The sequence below is a fragment of the Artemia franciscana genome, chromosome 17, assembly GCF_032884065.1.
Source record: "Artemia franciscana chromosome 17, ASM3288406v1, whole genome shotgun sequence".
Taxonomy (NCBI): Eukaryota; Metazoa; Arthropoda; class Branchiopoda; order Anostraca; family Artemiidae; genus Artemia; species Artemia franciscana.
This window is the reverse complement of record NC_088879.1, coordinates 3,695,880-3,713,521: the sequence shown is the minus strand read 5'-3', so window position 1 is coordinate 3,713,521 and position 17,642 is coordinate 3,695,880. Positions and strand designations below refer to the sequence as shown.

General features: G+C 34.3%; 1 protein-coding gene across 2 annotated transcripts in view; it reads right to left on the bottom strand.

Moving 5' to 3' along the window:
• Positions 1 to 17,642, bottom strand: part of LOC136037696 (uncharacterized) — a 47,070-nt gene that overhangs the window by 12,006 nt on the left and 17,422 nt on the right. For both annotated transcript variants that reach the window (XM_065720452.1, XM_065720453.1), the window contains 3 exons: positions 14,652 to 14,810; positions 7,326 to 7,463; positions 5,440 to 5,651 (listed from right to left, as the gene is read on the bottom strand). In XM_065720452.1, coding sequence (XP_065576524.1) covers positions 5,440 to 5,651; positions 7,326 to 7,463; positions 14,652 to 14,810 — 509 coding nt within the window. The remainder of the gene's footprint in view (positions 1 to 5,439; positions 5,652 to 7,325; positions 7,464 to 14,651; positions 14,811 to 17,642) is intronic.

Genomic DNA, 17,642 nt, shown 5'->3' with positions numbered 1-17,642 from the left:
AATTCTCCTAAGGTTCTGCCGGATTTTAATAAGAGGTTTATCAGATAAAACTGATTATACGCTGATAGTATACATCAATTGTGGTAAAACCCCCATAGCAAAGCTAAAAACCCTTCAATATATATATATATATATATTATATATATATATATATATATATATATATATATATATATATATATATATATATATATATTAGAAATGCTTTAGGGCTTCACCACCATTCAGAGGGAGCTAAAGTTCGCCAATTAACTGGATTTTCTTCGATAGTTGAACGGGGCCAAATACTACCAGTCAGGTATTTTACAAGAATTCAGACATTTGTATCAGACCACCCACTGTATCTGTTAACATTAAGGAAAATGAGCTACTCAATCTTCAGGGAGAATTGGGCCATGGGATACTTTTATTTCAAAATGCCCAACCTGGCAAAATCACCATTTATCCTTCCCTTGTCTATGATTTCCTCCTTCACGGGGGGATAACCCCTGTTAATGGAAGTCACCGACTAATTGCAGAAAAGAAACAAAAAAAAATCCCTCCAGCATTAGTTCAAGTGGAATTCCAAAAAGTTAGAGTGACCAGGTTCCATGAGTTCCTAGAAATTTACACCGGAGATTGGCAGCAGCTGTTGCGGTCATCCTCCAGCTAAATATATATATTTCGAAACCGCTCTCCGACGGTTCCTCCACCCTGACAGCTGAAATAGCTACAACATACAAGGCTCTGAAAGTGGTCTACGCAAATCCTCCACCCAGGAAAAAGGTAGTTGTATTCTCAGACTCCCAACCATCTCTACAAATTATTAAGAAAATCCATTTTGAAGTTACTAAAAGACATGTCCATCGGTTGCTTGTGTTGATAATCGCTCTTGCCAAGGAAGGGGTAGAACTAGCTTTAAAACACGTAATCACCAGCCAAAAGGAATACGTTTTAACGAGGTGGTTAACGAATTGGCAACCAAAGAATCCAGAGGTCTTCTGAAATCATCCAAAACTCTGTATCTATCCCCCTTGGTGATGCACTGAGACGTAGGAATTGCAAAATACCTCACTGTAGACCGTTGAAACTAATATTGACAGACCGCAGGGAATACTCGGCTTTTATGAGGATTAAGAGCCAAGCACTAATTCTCAGGAGGGAAGAACAGTTATGAAAAAAAACCTAATCCCTCTTTGACGACAATGGCCATCAACAGCCGAGACTATTCAGAATCTCCTGTTTGAATACCCTAAGTCGGCAACAATCTCCTCCAAGGTTTGAGGATTAAGAGCCAAACAATGATTCTTAGGAGGGAAGAACAGTTATAAAAAAAAACACCTAAGCCCTCTCTGTCACCAATGGCCATCAACAGTCGAGACTATTCAGCATCTCCTATTTGAATGCCCCAAAATTGGCAACAATTTCCTCTAAGCTTTGATTCTCAGGAGGCAAGACCAGTTGTGGAAAAAAACCTAATCCCTCTTTGTCGCCAATGGCCATCAACAGCCGAGAAGCTGTTCCCAGAAGCAGACCTCGCAACCCAGGAAGAGACCCAGATATTCATAAGGATTATTGACTTCTTCCGTAGTCTCAATGTTTAATAAAAGATTTCCTAAAAATGGTAAGGAGAAAAGTCGACAAACAGAAGAAGGGAAGTATCCTGTCGCAACCTTACGAGTATTTATTCTTAAATTGCGGGGAAAAGGTAGCAGGATCCTATGCTTCCCTTGTTTGGCCCTTATGAAAAATCCCAAATAGTTTTCTTTCCCCCTTGGAAGAATACAAATTCTAGGCCATGAAGAGAGAGAGAGAGAGAAGAGAAGAAGTTTATTATTATTCAATACAATACAATACAAAATACAATTCAAAATGGAATGACAATACACTTATTCCCCCTCGAAAGGCTCTATGCCCAGAGATACAAGGGGGATAAATACAAGGAGAAGAATCAACCAACTTTAAAGCCAGAGGGACCCGAAAAGATTGGGTCCAAGTGTTTTCTAAGGAAGAAGAACCATAAAATTCACATTACAAGTAGAAGTATCTGATGTAGCTAAAGCTGCATATTTAATTGGGCATTTTCCATATGTTGGAAGAGAATAATATAAATAAAGATTTATTTTTTTCCGCATTATTCCTTGCAAAGCCGTATGCAGTAAAATTTTCAATATTTCTTACATTTTTTTTTAATGAAAAAAAATTATTCTTTAAGAATTCCAATTCGCTTTGTAGAGACTGAGCAAAGTCAATGTCAGGACACAAAACTGGCTTAGCACGCAAGTTTTTTTTTTCTATTTCTTACTTTTTTTTATTGTAATTATCTTTAATGATCCTGGTCCTTAAAAATGCACATTATTGACAATGAAAATATCATTGCTCAGGTCTGTGTGATACTGTAGAAAAATTCAATCAATTTAATTTTAGAATAAGTTAAATAATAAAAAGTAAAACGTTCAATCTTGTAGTGAATTATGCTCTTCCTAATTGCCAACCAGTTAATTATTGCAACTGATAGTCCAAGAAAATTGTTTTTTACATCACCTAATTCTTTTCCAAATGCCCTCTTTGCCAAGTCCTTAAAAAACAAGACTGATAGGAAATTAAAATCTAGTACCTAAGCAGATTTTATAAAATATACATTTGGGGTAAATTCTCAAATGTCTTGTAACCTTTTCATTGAACAAAGTAAGGCAAAAAAAAGGATCAAGTTCTGCTCAGATTTACTGCAAATTATAAGTTTGGCAGCTTTTTCTGTTAGACTTGCTGCTCTCCTGGGTCTTTTTTGTTTCCTTTTGATCCAATAAGTACAAAAAATAAAAAATGATGTTCAAGGTTTAGGTCTAGGAAAGGATTTGACTGTATTGGCTGAAAATCTCGTTTTGACTTTTTGCTTTCATTAACAGTGATGGAGTCTTTTCTTTTGATAGTAATTTAGTTAGCAATTTTCTTTTTAAAAGATATTTTTCCATGCAAAATCTTCTAATTGGTAGCTCGAAATTAAATCAAAACTGTAACATAGAATATCTGGATCTTTTGGACACAAAAAATCAGCTTGAAACAAAGGACGACAACTTAAGATTATTAAATCAGCGCGAGAATTTTTTTTAAATTGGTAATATTTAAATTTTGGTTATATTTTTATTATTTGGGAACTAAAGAAGAAACTGTAGGATCGAACTGTTTATTCATGACGAAGAAGGCTTTTTGAGACATATGAATTTTGAGCATAGCTGGTTAGAGACTTGTTTAGTCAATGCAGATTCTTTTTCTATCCACCAAACTCAGTTTACCTAAAACAAAATATTTCGTCTATGAAGAAAAATTTTTTCATTAGGAATATAAACAAAAACATGCTAGATGTTCAAATTGAGTTTGATCCAGATATTTGTTCAAGAAATGGCCGCCAGTTTTTCCTTTTATTTCCTTAGATTCTAAACAATAGAAAAACACATCCTGTTTCAATTCTGTTGGTGTACGAGTCATGATTATTTTTCATGTACAATTTTTCCAGATGTTTATGTTTTTGCTGGCTGAAAATGATGTGAATTTTCTGCTTAGTCAGCGTGTATATACTTTATGGCCTCTGTACATACCACTTACAAGCAATTCGTATTAAAAATTATACTTTTAATAAATGAATATTCCCCAACAAATATTCCTCCACTGATTTTATTTAGAGGAGAGAACCCACATGAATTTTAACCAATGCCAAAAGATAAATTGTTTTCTCTATTTAGAAAAGGCCGATATGAAAGAAAAAACGAAATGTATATTGTAGTATAATTTTGACTTTCTAATCTGTACATACAATACCTCTCCTAAACAGCTAGAACTATGCCATTCAACATTCATTTTTACTTTCATTTTTGAGCAAAAGAAACCATGAATATACTTATATACACCTACCAAACAAATGGTTTGTTATTGGTACAATCTATAGCCCACCGATGATGAAAATCACCGACCATCTTGTCGATTGCCTGGAATTTGTGAAGCAAAGTACCCTAAATCAGGTATAATAGTTCAAGGAGACTTCAACGTTCATTATAATCACTGGCTGAAAAGTCGTGCGACTGATGCGGAAGGCATAGCTCTGCTAGACCTGAGTCTTGGTTATGGCCTACCAAAGCTTGCTGAATCCGAAAATTATATTGGCTGTCATGGATCATCCCGGCTTGATCTCTTCTTAACTGATTATTCGGATTCCTTTAGTGTTGAAAGTTATCATTTTGCCAGCGACCACGCGGCAGTTATAACTCGTGAAAATTACAAAAGACCTCAACCTGTAAAGCACGAGTAGATCATCAGGTATCACCGCACAGACAGGGCTGGCCTCCGAAACTTCTTATCGGCAAAACCTTGGAGTAAATTTTCAAAAGAAGCCCCACATAAAGCAGCGGCACTTTACAAAAAAGCAATTACAGAGGCCATTGAGTGATTCGTCTCATCAAAAACCGTAAAAGTCTCATCTCGAGATAACCCTTTGTTCAATGCTGGTTTAGAAAATCAACCAGGGCCAGAAAGTAGACTCACAAGAAATGGCGTTCGACTGAATCCGACGAAGACTGGGCTGCTTTTCTTTGCACTCAAAACGAGTCTGTTAAAGCTGCACGTCAAGCAAGAGCCGATTACAAACACAAGTTTGTAGACAAACTGAAAAGTGCTCCTGGAAAGCGGTGGTGGAGGGTTGTCAAAGAAGACCTATCGTCATCCAAACCAAAATCAATTCCCTTGCATCTTGTTGAAGGGACGAGGATACAGTCAGGCCAGAAAAGGGCAGATGCTCTTGCACAAGCCCTTTTCAAAGGTATCCCAACTTGGTGAAGCCAGAGTCTCCCCTCCTCCCTTACCGCCACGAACAGATGCGAAAATCAACCGCGTTAACATAACTATTAGTAAGGTGCTCAGAACGCTAAGCCAGCTGGATGTCATCAACGCTTCAGGACCTGACCCGATTCCCAATCTCATTCTTGAAAGATGTGCCTTTGAACTTACTGGTCCTCTCGCCTCTCCGTATAGAAAATGCTTTTCAACGGGATTATTCCCGAAAACCTGTAAAACTGCTCTTGTGGTCTCTGTTCCAAATACAGAGTCCAACTTTGCTAATGTAGGATCGTATCGTTCAATAAGTCTGCTGTCCAGCGTAGGTAGTGTTTATGAAAGTATCATTAAGGCAGGACGGGCTCTCAAGGAATCTTCCTATACCTCCCATGTTAAACATTTGGAGTTTGCCTAACGTTCCTGAAATAGTGATTTCGGCGGTTTTTATTTTAAGAGATATAAAAAAAAATCTGGTGAATATTTTGATCTAATCAAATCTTAAAGCCGACAATTTTTTTTATAATTCCAAAATAATTATAAAACCTGTTTCGGGTTTGCATTCTAGATTGCTAATATCTAATTCAGATTATTTCTTCTTGCCAAGAAGTTTTGTTATAACAAAAATGAGAAACTTACACCCCTCGAACCAGCTTCATTTTCTTGTACTCCAATAAAAAGGATTCCTTCAGTTTCTTTCCTTTTTCCAAATATTGTAAATTTTTTTGAACCTTATCATCAATGGATTCAACCAATCTTTCATATCTATTTACTTTCGTGTCTGGCAAAATCCAGCCCAAGGAAATAGCCCTCCTTTGTCCAAATTCAAAAACGTCTTTGGAAATAATTTCCTAAAAAAAAGAAGCAAGCTCACATTTAGAGAAAACTACAAGAATCCTAAGAACGACAGTCAAAAAGAAATAAATAAAAAATTCGGAGGAATTCAATTTTTTTAAGGTGAGTTTAAGAGGAATATTAAGGTGGTTTGTGTATTACAAGCTGATTGTTTCAATCTTGAAGAAAATGAGTATATTTTATAACGATAAAAATCATGAATGCTCATTTTCCTGTCAAGTAAATGGATGCATGCATGAAAGTGTGCTTCATTTGATATGTGAAAATGAAATACCAATGGAATTACTAGTTGGAATCTTTGGTCTTGAGACAGTGGTAGTTACGAGTCAATTAAAATTTAAGTTAATTCAAGTGATCTCCAAAAAACGTTTCTTGAAGAAGGATATTTGTGTTTTCGCTTACTAAGAATTGCACACATCTGACAATCAATTTTGACCTTCAGGATTTTCAGAGATTTTCCTGGGGAATATATTTTACCAGTCTCCCATGTTTGCTTCTTTAGATATATATTTATCAGATAGTCTTCTTCTTCTTTTTCTTCTCATAGTAGTAATAGGCTATTTAGTTTGTAAAATTAAGCCCTGTTCCTTTTTCCACTTTAAATCAGTGAATATGTACATGGTTTATGCCATTCTAAAAAAAAAAAAAAAAAAAAAAAAAAAAAAAAAAAAAAAAAAAAAAAAAAAAAAAAAAAAAAAAAAAAAAAAAAAAAAAAAAAAAATGTGGATTTTCAGTTTAAAATACATATACTGATATTTATTCCTTAAAGTTTTGATAATTCTTTATTTATTAAAGTCAAAAAGGGAAAATGTTTAAAATGTATTTTGTTTTCATTAAAGTTCGAATTATATTCTGGTCTTGAGAGGCATGGGGGTTGCCAGCCAAACTCATGTTAATTTTTGCTTGTTTTGAGTTTGACTTGGTTATTTATTGTAATTTCTGTTCGTTATGGGGTTTCATTTATCAATTGGAACTTTTCTTTAAAAAACTTGTTTTGTGGAGACATTTTTCTAGTTAATTTTAAAAATCTACAATAAACAATTTTTTTGACTTTATTTTCGAAAAATCAACATTATCAAAAATCTACCGAGTGTAATGATCTGAGTATCCTAACAACTCCAAAAAGCAGCAACAGCAACTTTTTTTTTATCCCTGGCCCACTCAAAAAGCTCCTGCATGCCTGCCGGGCCCAAAAGTATATTCATAGGTTTCTTTTGCTCAAACTGAAAGTAGAAATGAATTTTGAATGGTGTAGTTGTAGCTGTTTATGAGAAGGATTATATGTACAGATTAGAAAATATCATAATTTTACTACAATACACATGTTGTTTTTCTTTCGTATTGGCTTTTTCTAAATAGAGAAAACAATTTATTTTTGGCACTGGTTAAAAATTCACATGGGTTCACTCCTCAATATGAAATCAATGGAGTAATATTTTAGACATTTGAGAATTTACCCCAAATGCATCTTTAATAAAATCAGCGTCATCTCAACCCTGTCGCGTTTTTTAAGGACATGAATACTTTCTGCAATATACACTTATTCTAAGATTTAATTAATTGAATGGTTCTATAGTATCACGAAGACTTCAACAATAATATTCTCATTGTCAATAATGTACTTTTAAGGACCGGAACCATTAAAGATAATTAATATGAAAAAAACTAACCAGAAGCTTATCTTTAGTAGCTCCTTCCGGAGGTATTGCTCTGAAGAACCGTGCTTCATGACTACCTTGTGAGGCAACTTTCTCTCCCTCAGGGGTTAGCTCCCAGTTTATGTCACGTTTCTCTTCTACCTTGATAGCCTATCCAAAAAAGAATTCAACTTAAAGAAAATGTCATATCAGTCATTGTAATGTTGTCCATTCAAATTTCAAATTGTAGTAGTAAAGTAAAAGTAAAAATCTTTTTTTAAATTGCTAGCCCTTATTTTATCCGCAAGAAAGCTCAACATGACTCCCAGAAAGCTCAACACTAATCATCAAGACTACATTTTTGTGTCATATATATCAGTCCTTTTATTTTCTTTTTTTTTTATATAAAAGCAGTAGTTAATAAAGAGCTAAAAAGCATCTCTTTTTAAGCAAAATTAGGGATAATAGCAAAAACGATACTACTGTTATTAATCTAATCAGTTATCTTACACTTGAAAGAAGAAAGATCTAGGCTCAACTTTGGCTGAGATGCTGTTGCACATGGTAACTAGCTAGTGAATGTGGCCTTTCAATAAATAATCCACTCTGTGTTTGCTCCTGATGGTATTTAGTAAAAGCAAGGCTGTGACAAGTTGCTATTGTTGCTTAAACTCTAACAGGAGCTCATTTGGAAATCTCTTTTGTGGAAGTTAAACCATAGACTACACTATCAAATATCAGAATTGGGTATATATTTTCATAAACTGATGCATTCAATGTTCTGTTTTGCACATACTTGGTTGGATACACAAGTATTTCATGCTCAAAACAAGAACACTAAATCATAGGGCTGATGCAGGGAATGTAGAAAGCTAGGAGGGTTTTAACTTAAAAATACCTTAAATTGCAGCTTGGAGCAATATAAGGATTTTCCAACCTTGAGATGCTCTAGTGATGAAAAAAAAAAATCGTTTGGTATAGACTGTGGTTGATGATCTAGACTCTTGTAGAGGACTCTTCAGCTTCCCAATTGTAAAGGAACTCCTGGCAGAGCCATTCCTTATTAAGGTGGGACTTGGAACGTGTTGGTTGAAGTTGTAGAAACTGTTTCCTCAGACAGTTGATTCCACAGACTGATGACTCTTTGGCTGAAGAATTGACTTCTATGTCTACTTGTGGAATGCTGCATGGGGAGCTTCATTGAATGTACTCTAGTATCAGAATGCATGGGCTGTGCAAAGAGTCTGGGAAGGGTATTTTTAGAAAGGATTTTCTTGGTTAAAATCATATCACCCCTTTTCCTTCAGCATGTCAGTGTTGGCAGCTTCAAACGACGTAGTCTTTCTTTGTATGGAAATTTATTCAAGCTGCTAACCATCTTAGTGGCACGACGCTGGATAAACTCAAGCAACTTCTTATCTTTTTTGAAAAAAGGGGCTGCCAATGACATTCCAACCTCCAGTAAATTTTCAGGAAATAAGATAAATGACGGTGGGCTAATTAACTTTCCAAATTGTAAATATAAATTACCTTCCGAAGTTTCTGATCTTCCCAGTACCGGTGTTGTGAGAACAGGATTTTTAAATTGTAGGTTTTTTTTAGTTCACAGGATGATCTTATTGATGTAGTTCATAAATTATCTTGTCATGTCGTTGGATTCTGTGAGACTTTTCTTACAGACCTGACTCCTCAGGTTGTTTTTCCTGGATATCAATTTATTTTTAAAAACCGATTGACTAGGCGCCAAGGTGGTTTAGCAGTACTAGTTAAAGAAGGTATCTCTTTTCGACGCATTGCAAATCTGGAAGGTTCTCATGAGGAAATGCTTTTTGAAGTAATGGTGACTGAAATTAGTCTTGGAAAAAAAGATGTTTTTTTGCGTAGTATACCGACCGCCTTCTTCTCTAGTCAAATCTTTCCTCTCTAAACTCCATGATTTTTTGCATCAACCCCATTTTCAAAATAAAAATGTAATCCTTTCCGGAGATTTCAATATTGACCTTCTAGAAACTTCAAATGAATCTTCTGTTTAGTTATTGTCTTCTTGCTTTTCTCCGTGTCTGCTTCCTACTTGCCTGATACCTACAAGAATTTCACCTAGTTCTGCTTCTCTCATTGATAATATTTTTACATCTTTACCTATTCAAGCAAATTTTGCTGTTTTAAGTGATGTATCGGATCATTTCCTGCTGGTTTCAGATTTAGGTAAGTAAGTAACATCAAGGACGGTTAATAAATAAAATAACATTAAAGCACCTGAATGAAAGCCTTGGACTATTGGATTGGCAGGGGGTAATATCTACGGAGGATACAGATATGGCAACTGATAATTTTCTAAGAAATTTCAATTGCTGCCTTGATTCTAGTTGCCCATTTGTTACGATTAAAATTTGCAGAGAAAAATTTCCTATAAGGCCATGGATAACGTCTGGAATTTTGATATCAGTTAAGAAAAAAAAAATCAGTTATTTAAAAAGCAGTTAAAGAATCCAACTGATTATAATATTAAAATTTTTAGGATTTTCAAAAATAAATTAACCACAATGATACGTTTGTCGAAACAATTGTATTATAAAAAGTCTTTCGAAGAAGCTCAAAATTCTCCTCGCAAAACGTGGTCTTTAATTAATTATTTTATAAAAAAAGAAAGCAAGTCTAATTTTCCTGAAGTTATTAGTTTAGAAGATGGTTCGACTACTAATAAATCGGAGAAAGTGGCTGATATTTTGAATACTCATTTTGCTAAAATAGGAGAGAAAATTGTTTCATCAGTAATGAACCAGTTTGATTCACGTAGTAATAAACATTTTTCTTCATACCTTCCATCTCCTCAAAGTAATTCAATTTTTCTCGGGCCTATTTCTCATTCTGAAATAACAAAAATAGTGTGTGATCTAAATCCAGGTAATTCAGCGGGAATTGACGGGTCTAGTTCTAAAATTGTTAAAGAAATACTGTCTGCAATAATATTACCATTACAACATATAATTAATCTTTCATTTAAAACTGGAGTTTTCCCATCTGCTTTTAAAGAGGTGCGGATAGTTCCGCTTCACAAAGGTGACTCTCCTGAAAATCCATCAAATTACCGCCCTATTTCTATTTTGTCAGCATTTTCTAAAATACTTGAGAAGGCAATTTATAAGAGGTTTTATGACTTTCTTAAATCGTCTAATTTCTTCACAAATTTCCAGTTTGGTTTCCGGTCTGGACCCAACACTGAACATGCTACCGTTGCTCTCATCCAATATATTCATGAATGCTTAGATAGAGGTGAAATTCCAGCAACAATATATTTAGATTTTAAAAAAGCATTCGATACAATATCCCATTGTATTCTTTTTAGTAAATTGGATAATTGTGGCGTGCGTGGACCGGCGTTGGATCTAGTTAAATCTTATCGTGATAAGAGAAAGCAACGATTAGATGGAGGTAATTTCCTCTCTTCACCTGTACATCAGTCTTCGAAGGTTGGGGTACCTCAGGGCTCTGTCCTAGGTCCTCTCCTTTTTTTAATTTATATAAATGATTTTCACCGCGCTTTTACATCCCCGTGTCTCAACACACATTTTGCTGATGATACGGCAGTTTCAATTTCTGAAAAGAATGACGAGGAGTTGGAGACAAAACTGAATACTGCATTTTCTAATGTTCTTGATTGGTGTTCTTCAAATTTTATTGCTTTGAATGTATCAAAAACAAATTTCATAATTTACGGCAGAAAGTCAAATATCTGCCCTCGTATTACCCGAGTTACTTCTTCAAAGTATCTATTATCAATATCTCGGGTGAAAATGACAAAGTACCTTGGACTTGTGATTGACGAAAGCTTATCTTTTAAAACACACATTCAAAATCTACGATTAAAGATTTCAAGGTATGTTGGTTTAATGCGAAGGTTAAAGCTTTGCCCTACTCTGCTTTACGAAGTATTTATTTTGCTCTGATTCAGACTAATATTAATTATTGTTCTCTAGTATATTTATCTACATTTATAAGCCATATTAAACCAATACAGATTTTACAAAATAAAGCCCTAAGAATCCTTTTACTTTTTATTCCATCACCTATTGAACTTCCAAATAAGTCTTCTACTGCATCTTTATATACTTATCTAGATATACTTCCAGTCTCTCAACAATTTGTTTTTGGAGCAATTCTTTTCAAAATCAATTATGACATTAAAAAATTACCGCCATATTACCTCCATCAAAGTTTGTTCTCCCAATCACAAGATTTACATAATTATAACACTCGACAAAAAAAGGATATCTACATTGACAAGTATAATACTGAGAGATCTAAATTCGCTCCGTTTGTGTCAATAGCTCGGTGCTGGGATGCTCACAACGCTCTTATTGATAAATTTTCCTCTATCCATTTAATAAAAAGGAAACTTAAATTTCATTTAGTTCAGGATTATTTTTAATTAATTAAGTATCTTTTTAGTAAGGCAAAGTTTTTGTATGTTTCGTTGCTCTGGGTGATTATGGGCCTCTCAGCTATCTTCCAGTATTAACTTATATTTAATAATATTACATTTTTAATTTCTTCAACAGTATTGAATGATCCTGAGCTGGCTGCTACTTTCATACTATTGTTGTGTTATTGTATCTTTGCCGTCATGTTTATCTTTGTATTGTAGTGTTATTATTTTATTCTTTGTCTGGGCCTAGTTTTTCGAGCTTGTCTCCCCATGGGCCTATGTCATATATATATATATACATGTATGTGCGATTAATAAATAAATGAACTTGAACTTGAAGTGGTCGTACAAGCGCCTTATATAACTTCATATAATCTCTTGGGTGTCGGCTAGAGATGGTTCTTTTTATGATACCAAGGGATTTATTTGCAGAAGATGAAACAGACTTAGCATGGCTGCTAAACTTTAATTGGTGATCAACAATAACCCCAAGATCTCTTTCATTGGAAACAGCAGAAGGAAGCTGTCTTGAAGGAAATACTTATGATGCTTGCTTTGTTTGCCAAAATGGATGACATGGCATTCTTCAACATTAAAAGTAAGGAGCCACTTGGTAGCCCATCTTCCTAGACTGTCAAGATCTGTTAGAATTGATTGCTGGTCAGAGGGAGTAGCCACTTTTCCAGCTAGTTTTGAGTCATCAGCATAAAGGGTAATAAGATTTGAAAGAAGGGTGGGTAGATTGTTGACACAGAAGTTGAAAGGTGTTGGTCCAAGAAGAGTACCCTGGGGTACGCCACTTAATACAGTTATGGGACAAGAGAAATGAGGAGTTCCTTGTGAATCGAAAACTCTGAAACTCTGTAATCCTTTAGAGAGAAAGCCCATAATCCACTGTACAACGCCTTCATTGACACCTGCAATCTTCAGTTTGATTATGAGGAATTCATGATCAAATGCTTTGGACAGATCAAGAAGAATCATGTCAACAGGAAGATCTTTATCAAGCAGTGTAGTCACTAATTCATATATTTGGATGAGGTTAGTGTCAGCAGACCTACCAGATCTGAATCCTTGTTGTGATGCGGAGAGGATGTTATTAACTTCAAGATTTTCTAAGAAGTTTTTGCAAAGCATGGTAAATCCCAACTTTCAAGAGCAACATGATCTTGCTTTACTCAAATGCTGCAATGAAGAAATTATTCAAAAATAATGACACACAAAGTAGATAAAGGAGGCAATTACCTATAGTAATACACAAAAATAAAATCTCACAATTACATTGTGATACATGATATCCGCTGATTCAATTTACCTGACTATTAAAAGGCTTAAGTCTAAGTCAGTTGACACCGATGGAATATCAGTGAATCATTTAAAACCTGATCGCCCCCCTTTAACATCACATTTACAACTACTTTTTCAAATGTGTTTGTGTTGTTCTGTCGTGCCGGACAGTTTCTTGTGTGGCACAGTTACTTTTATTTTAAAAAGGGGGAAAGATCCATTTTCATGTTCATCTTATTGTCCTATCACTGTTTCTTGTACCTTAAGCAAAGTCCTTGAGTATTTACTTCTCCCTTCTATAACAGATAATATAAATTTTGGAGTTAACCAGTTTGGTTTTCAGCGTGGTCTGGGATGTCAGCATGCCCATAAAGTTCTTTCTACTCTGCTTTCGGATGCATCCGGGAAGGGCTATGATCTTTATTTTTGTCCTTTAGATCTATCTAAGGCTTTTGATTCTGTAGTTCACTCCCAAGCCCTGTTTTCTTTGCTCAAATGTGGAGTGAGTGTTTCTATTGTTTCTTTATTAAAATTTTGGTATGGTCATTCTTTCCTTCATGTTAAATCTTCTCCTTCTGATCCTTCTTTGTTAAAGATCTCCGTAAGACAAGGTGTGAGACAAGGTGGAGTTTTATCTCCATCAATTTTCAAAATTGGCATTGCTGATATTTTAAACAGTCTTCCAACAACTTACCTTTTAGGTAGTTCAAATGTCTCATATCTTGCTTATGCAGACGATATTCTTCTCATTAGTAGAACTAAATCTGGGCTTTCGGCTTCTGTTCGTTCTATCTCTAGTGCTTTCTCGAATGTAGGTCTAACCCTTAACCCTGATAAATGTGAATTCTTCCATTTTGGTCCTTCTCCCAACCAACCTTCTAGACTAAATTGTTCTGAATTTAGCGTTCCGTGCGTCACTTCTTTAAGGTGGTTTGGGCATTACCCTTACTAACAGTTTAGTCTCTTTTTGTAATAAAATTGTTTCTGATGCTAAGGTTAAACTTCAAGTGGGTTATTCTAAAATAATTGCGAACAGGGGGAAATACAACCGCAAAGCCCTTTCACAAATTACAACCGGTCACTCGGTTTTATATCTTTCTGGATTGTATCCTGTTTTAAAAAGAAAATATTTAAAGGCTCTCAAGTCATCTTATTTTCGTTTCCTCCGTTTTTTGTTTGTTATCTTCCTCCCTGGTACAAGAACAGTGATATGGTAACAAATTCCGGGGCTCCAGATTTATTAAATAAACTTAAAGTGCTACACCAGAAACTATCCAACTCGATACATTTTACTATTAACCCTTTTCATGATCTCCTAAAATGTTTTCTATAGAAATTTAATGTGTTATCAGAAGTTTTTTTTTTTCTGTATGTGTTTTTACACTCTGCTGTTTCAAGTGGGTCACAAATAAATTATTATTATTATTATTATTACTGCTTGATATGAGACAAAAATATTGTGATTAAGTTTTCTGTGGGGTTCACCATGATTTTGAAGAAAATCATATTTTTGTGAATCTATCTAGTTTCTTGAGTTTTTTTGTTTTGTTTTTTTTTATAGCATTGACAGAGGAATTGCTAAGTTGGTTTACTGACTAAAAAGTTGTTACTGAAAAAGTAGCTAATTATATTTCAACACTACTTACCTTTCCTTCTGAAAATAAATATTTAATGGCTGCAACTACTTTAGAATGGTCAACATTTAGTTGTTTAGCAAGCTCTAAGGAGCTGGTTTTCTCATTTTCATCCATTTCTTTTTCGACTTTTGTAACAACTTCTTTTTTCTGCATTTTCTTCAAGTTTACCTAAAACAGTAAATATTAGACAAAATTTTATAATTGTGAATGCATTGGAAAATGACAATCCTAAAAGTATGACAGGATACACATGGGTTGTTTAAAGAGTTTTGGCTTTTATATTAAATAGAGCTAATGTTTGCATGAAGGTTCAAGCCTAAGGTAGAAGGATCTTCATTTAAAAAAAAGCAATTCCTTAAGGCCAATCCTTGAGATGCCTTTTCCAGTGTATAGTTATGGCAAGTGGGCAATCAATAAAAAATAAGTAATTTTATATTTGTAATGAAATTACATTTGAGGTAGAAGCATTTCATTTCTTAAGGTCAATTTAAAGTTCTTCTATTAAAGATCAGAGCTACCCTTTCTTCAGTAAAAACTGGATGTTTAGTCTATTTTTTCTATTTGCATTTCTAAATGGATTTTTTATGAACAAAATGGCAGATTTAAAAGGATTAGAAATTTGCTCATTTAAGATGTCAAATTAAAACAAAGAGATATTGCTATGAATGAAGAAACAAAACCAAATTTTTTTCCATAAAAAGTAAAAAGCAAATTTCAAAATGTTAAACAAGTATAAATTAGGTTTAGTGCAATATCAAATTCAAAACAATCATAAATTATAACAAATAAAAAAAATGAACCTACAACAGATGCAAATTACATGAAATATGAAGTTAAATTTAGAAAATTCCCATAGTGTTGCCACCCCTCTGAACCCCCTTCCCAAAGACTAGAGTGTAATCTCCTTGCAACTGAAAAATTTTTCAGTTATCAGTTGCAAGCAGATTATTTTCAAAAGGACTGATTTTCCAGGAAGACAGCATTGATGAAAATTGGTTGCAAATCAGAATCAATGCAAAAGCATTGACCAAGTAAATTGACATGTGCCAACCATTTAATTTTTTCTGGGTACTTGTATAGAAGGCATAGTCATAGAAACTTGGGAGACAAATTATTGGATTGGAAATTAAATGTTGTAGCGTCCTATTTAAGGACTGAATATGATTAGAGAACAAAAACCCCACCCTTTTCCCCGGGGTACTTCTACAGCCTCCATTGCTATTATATAACATTTTAAGATTGCCAGTTCTCCCAAAATGTTTGTAGAGGTCAAATTACTGTACCTCCTGATGAGGAGGAAGAACACACACAGAGCCCCACAGATAAGGACACTAAATTACATGTTATCTGCTTTTTACAAATATATATTAGTAGAATATGTGGGTATGTTGAACCTTGTTGAAACCTAAATCATGCAATTATATATGTATCTGTATGATTAGAGGTAACAATTATGCCATGACTCCACCTTTTCAAATTGCTGGTTCTATGTCTGTTTTAAGATGATCTGTATTTCAGATCATGGCACTGGAGTTACTTAGGTCTCTACCAACATAGCCATAATTGATAATGAAAGAACTAACAGTCTGGAAAATTTGGCTATAAGTAATTCTAAAATAAAGACAAGGTGACATACTACTTAATTTCTTTTTGTATACTTTCTCCGAATATATAAAACCCAATTTAGCCCTTTCACCGATGTAAATCTCAAATTACATGAAATATGAAGTTAAATTTAGAAAATTCCCGTAGTGTTGCCACCCCTCTGAACCCCCCTCCCAAAGACTAGAGTGTAATCTCCTTGCAACTGAAAAATTTTTCAGTTATCAGTTGCAAGCAGATTATTTTCAAAAGGACTGATTTTCCAGGAAGACAGCATTGATGAAAATTGGTTGCAAATCAGAATCAATGCAAAAGCATTGACCAAGTAAATTGACATGTGTCAACCATTTAATTTTTTCTGGGTACTTGTATAGAAGGCATAGTCATAGAAACTTGGGAGACAAATTATTGGATTGGAAATTAAATGTTGTAGCGTCCTATTTAAGGACTGAATATGATTAGAGAACAAAAACCCCACCCTTTTCCCCGGGGTACTTCTACAGCCTCCATTGCTATTAAATAACATTTTAAGATTGCCAGTTCTCCCAAAATGTTTGTAGAGGTCAAATTACTGTACCTCCTGATGAGGAGGAAGAACACACACAGAGCCCCACAGATAAGGACAATAAATTACATGTTATCTGCTTTTTACAAATATATATTAGTAGAATATGTGGGTATGTTGAACCTTGTTGAAACCTAAATCATGCAATTATATATGTATCTGTATGATTAGAGGTAACTATTATGCCATGACTCCACCTTTTCAAATTGCTGGTTCTATGTCTGTTTTAAGATGATCTGTATTTCAGATCATGGCACTGGAGTTACTTAGGTCTCTACCAACATAGCCATAATTGATAATGAAAGAACTAACAGTCTGGAAAATTTGGCTATAAGTAATTCTAAAATAAAGACAAGGTGACATACTACTTAATTTCTTTTTGTATACTTTCTCCGAATATATAAAACCCAATTTAGCCCTTTCACCAATGTAAATCTCAATTAATTAGTATATTTGGAAAAAGCATGTAAAACAGGAGTGAAAGTATATTCACCTTTACCTTATGTCAGTTATGGAATCTCGTATTATAGAAAAAGCATCATCACATGCTTTTTCTGAATATAATAATTGCCTTACTGGGAAATCCAATTTAAAGGCCATTAGATACCCTCAAAGATGATACCTTTTTCTCTATTTTTGGCTATATAAAAGGGCTAAAAACCACAATTCTCCCTTCATTATATGCAGAATAATTTTGTTTAACAAATTTCAAATGTAGCTCCATTATACTTTACCCCACTCTTCCTTGTGTGAAAATATATAGCCCAAATTATACATTCTCCATTTGTTTTCTGGCTCTCAATTTTGTCACAGTTGATACAACTTACAGGTAC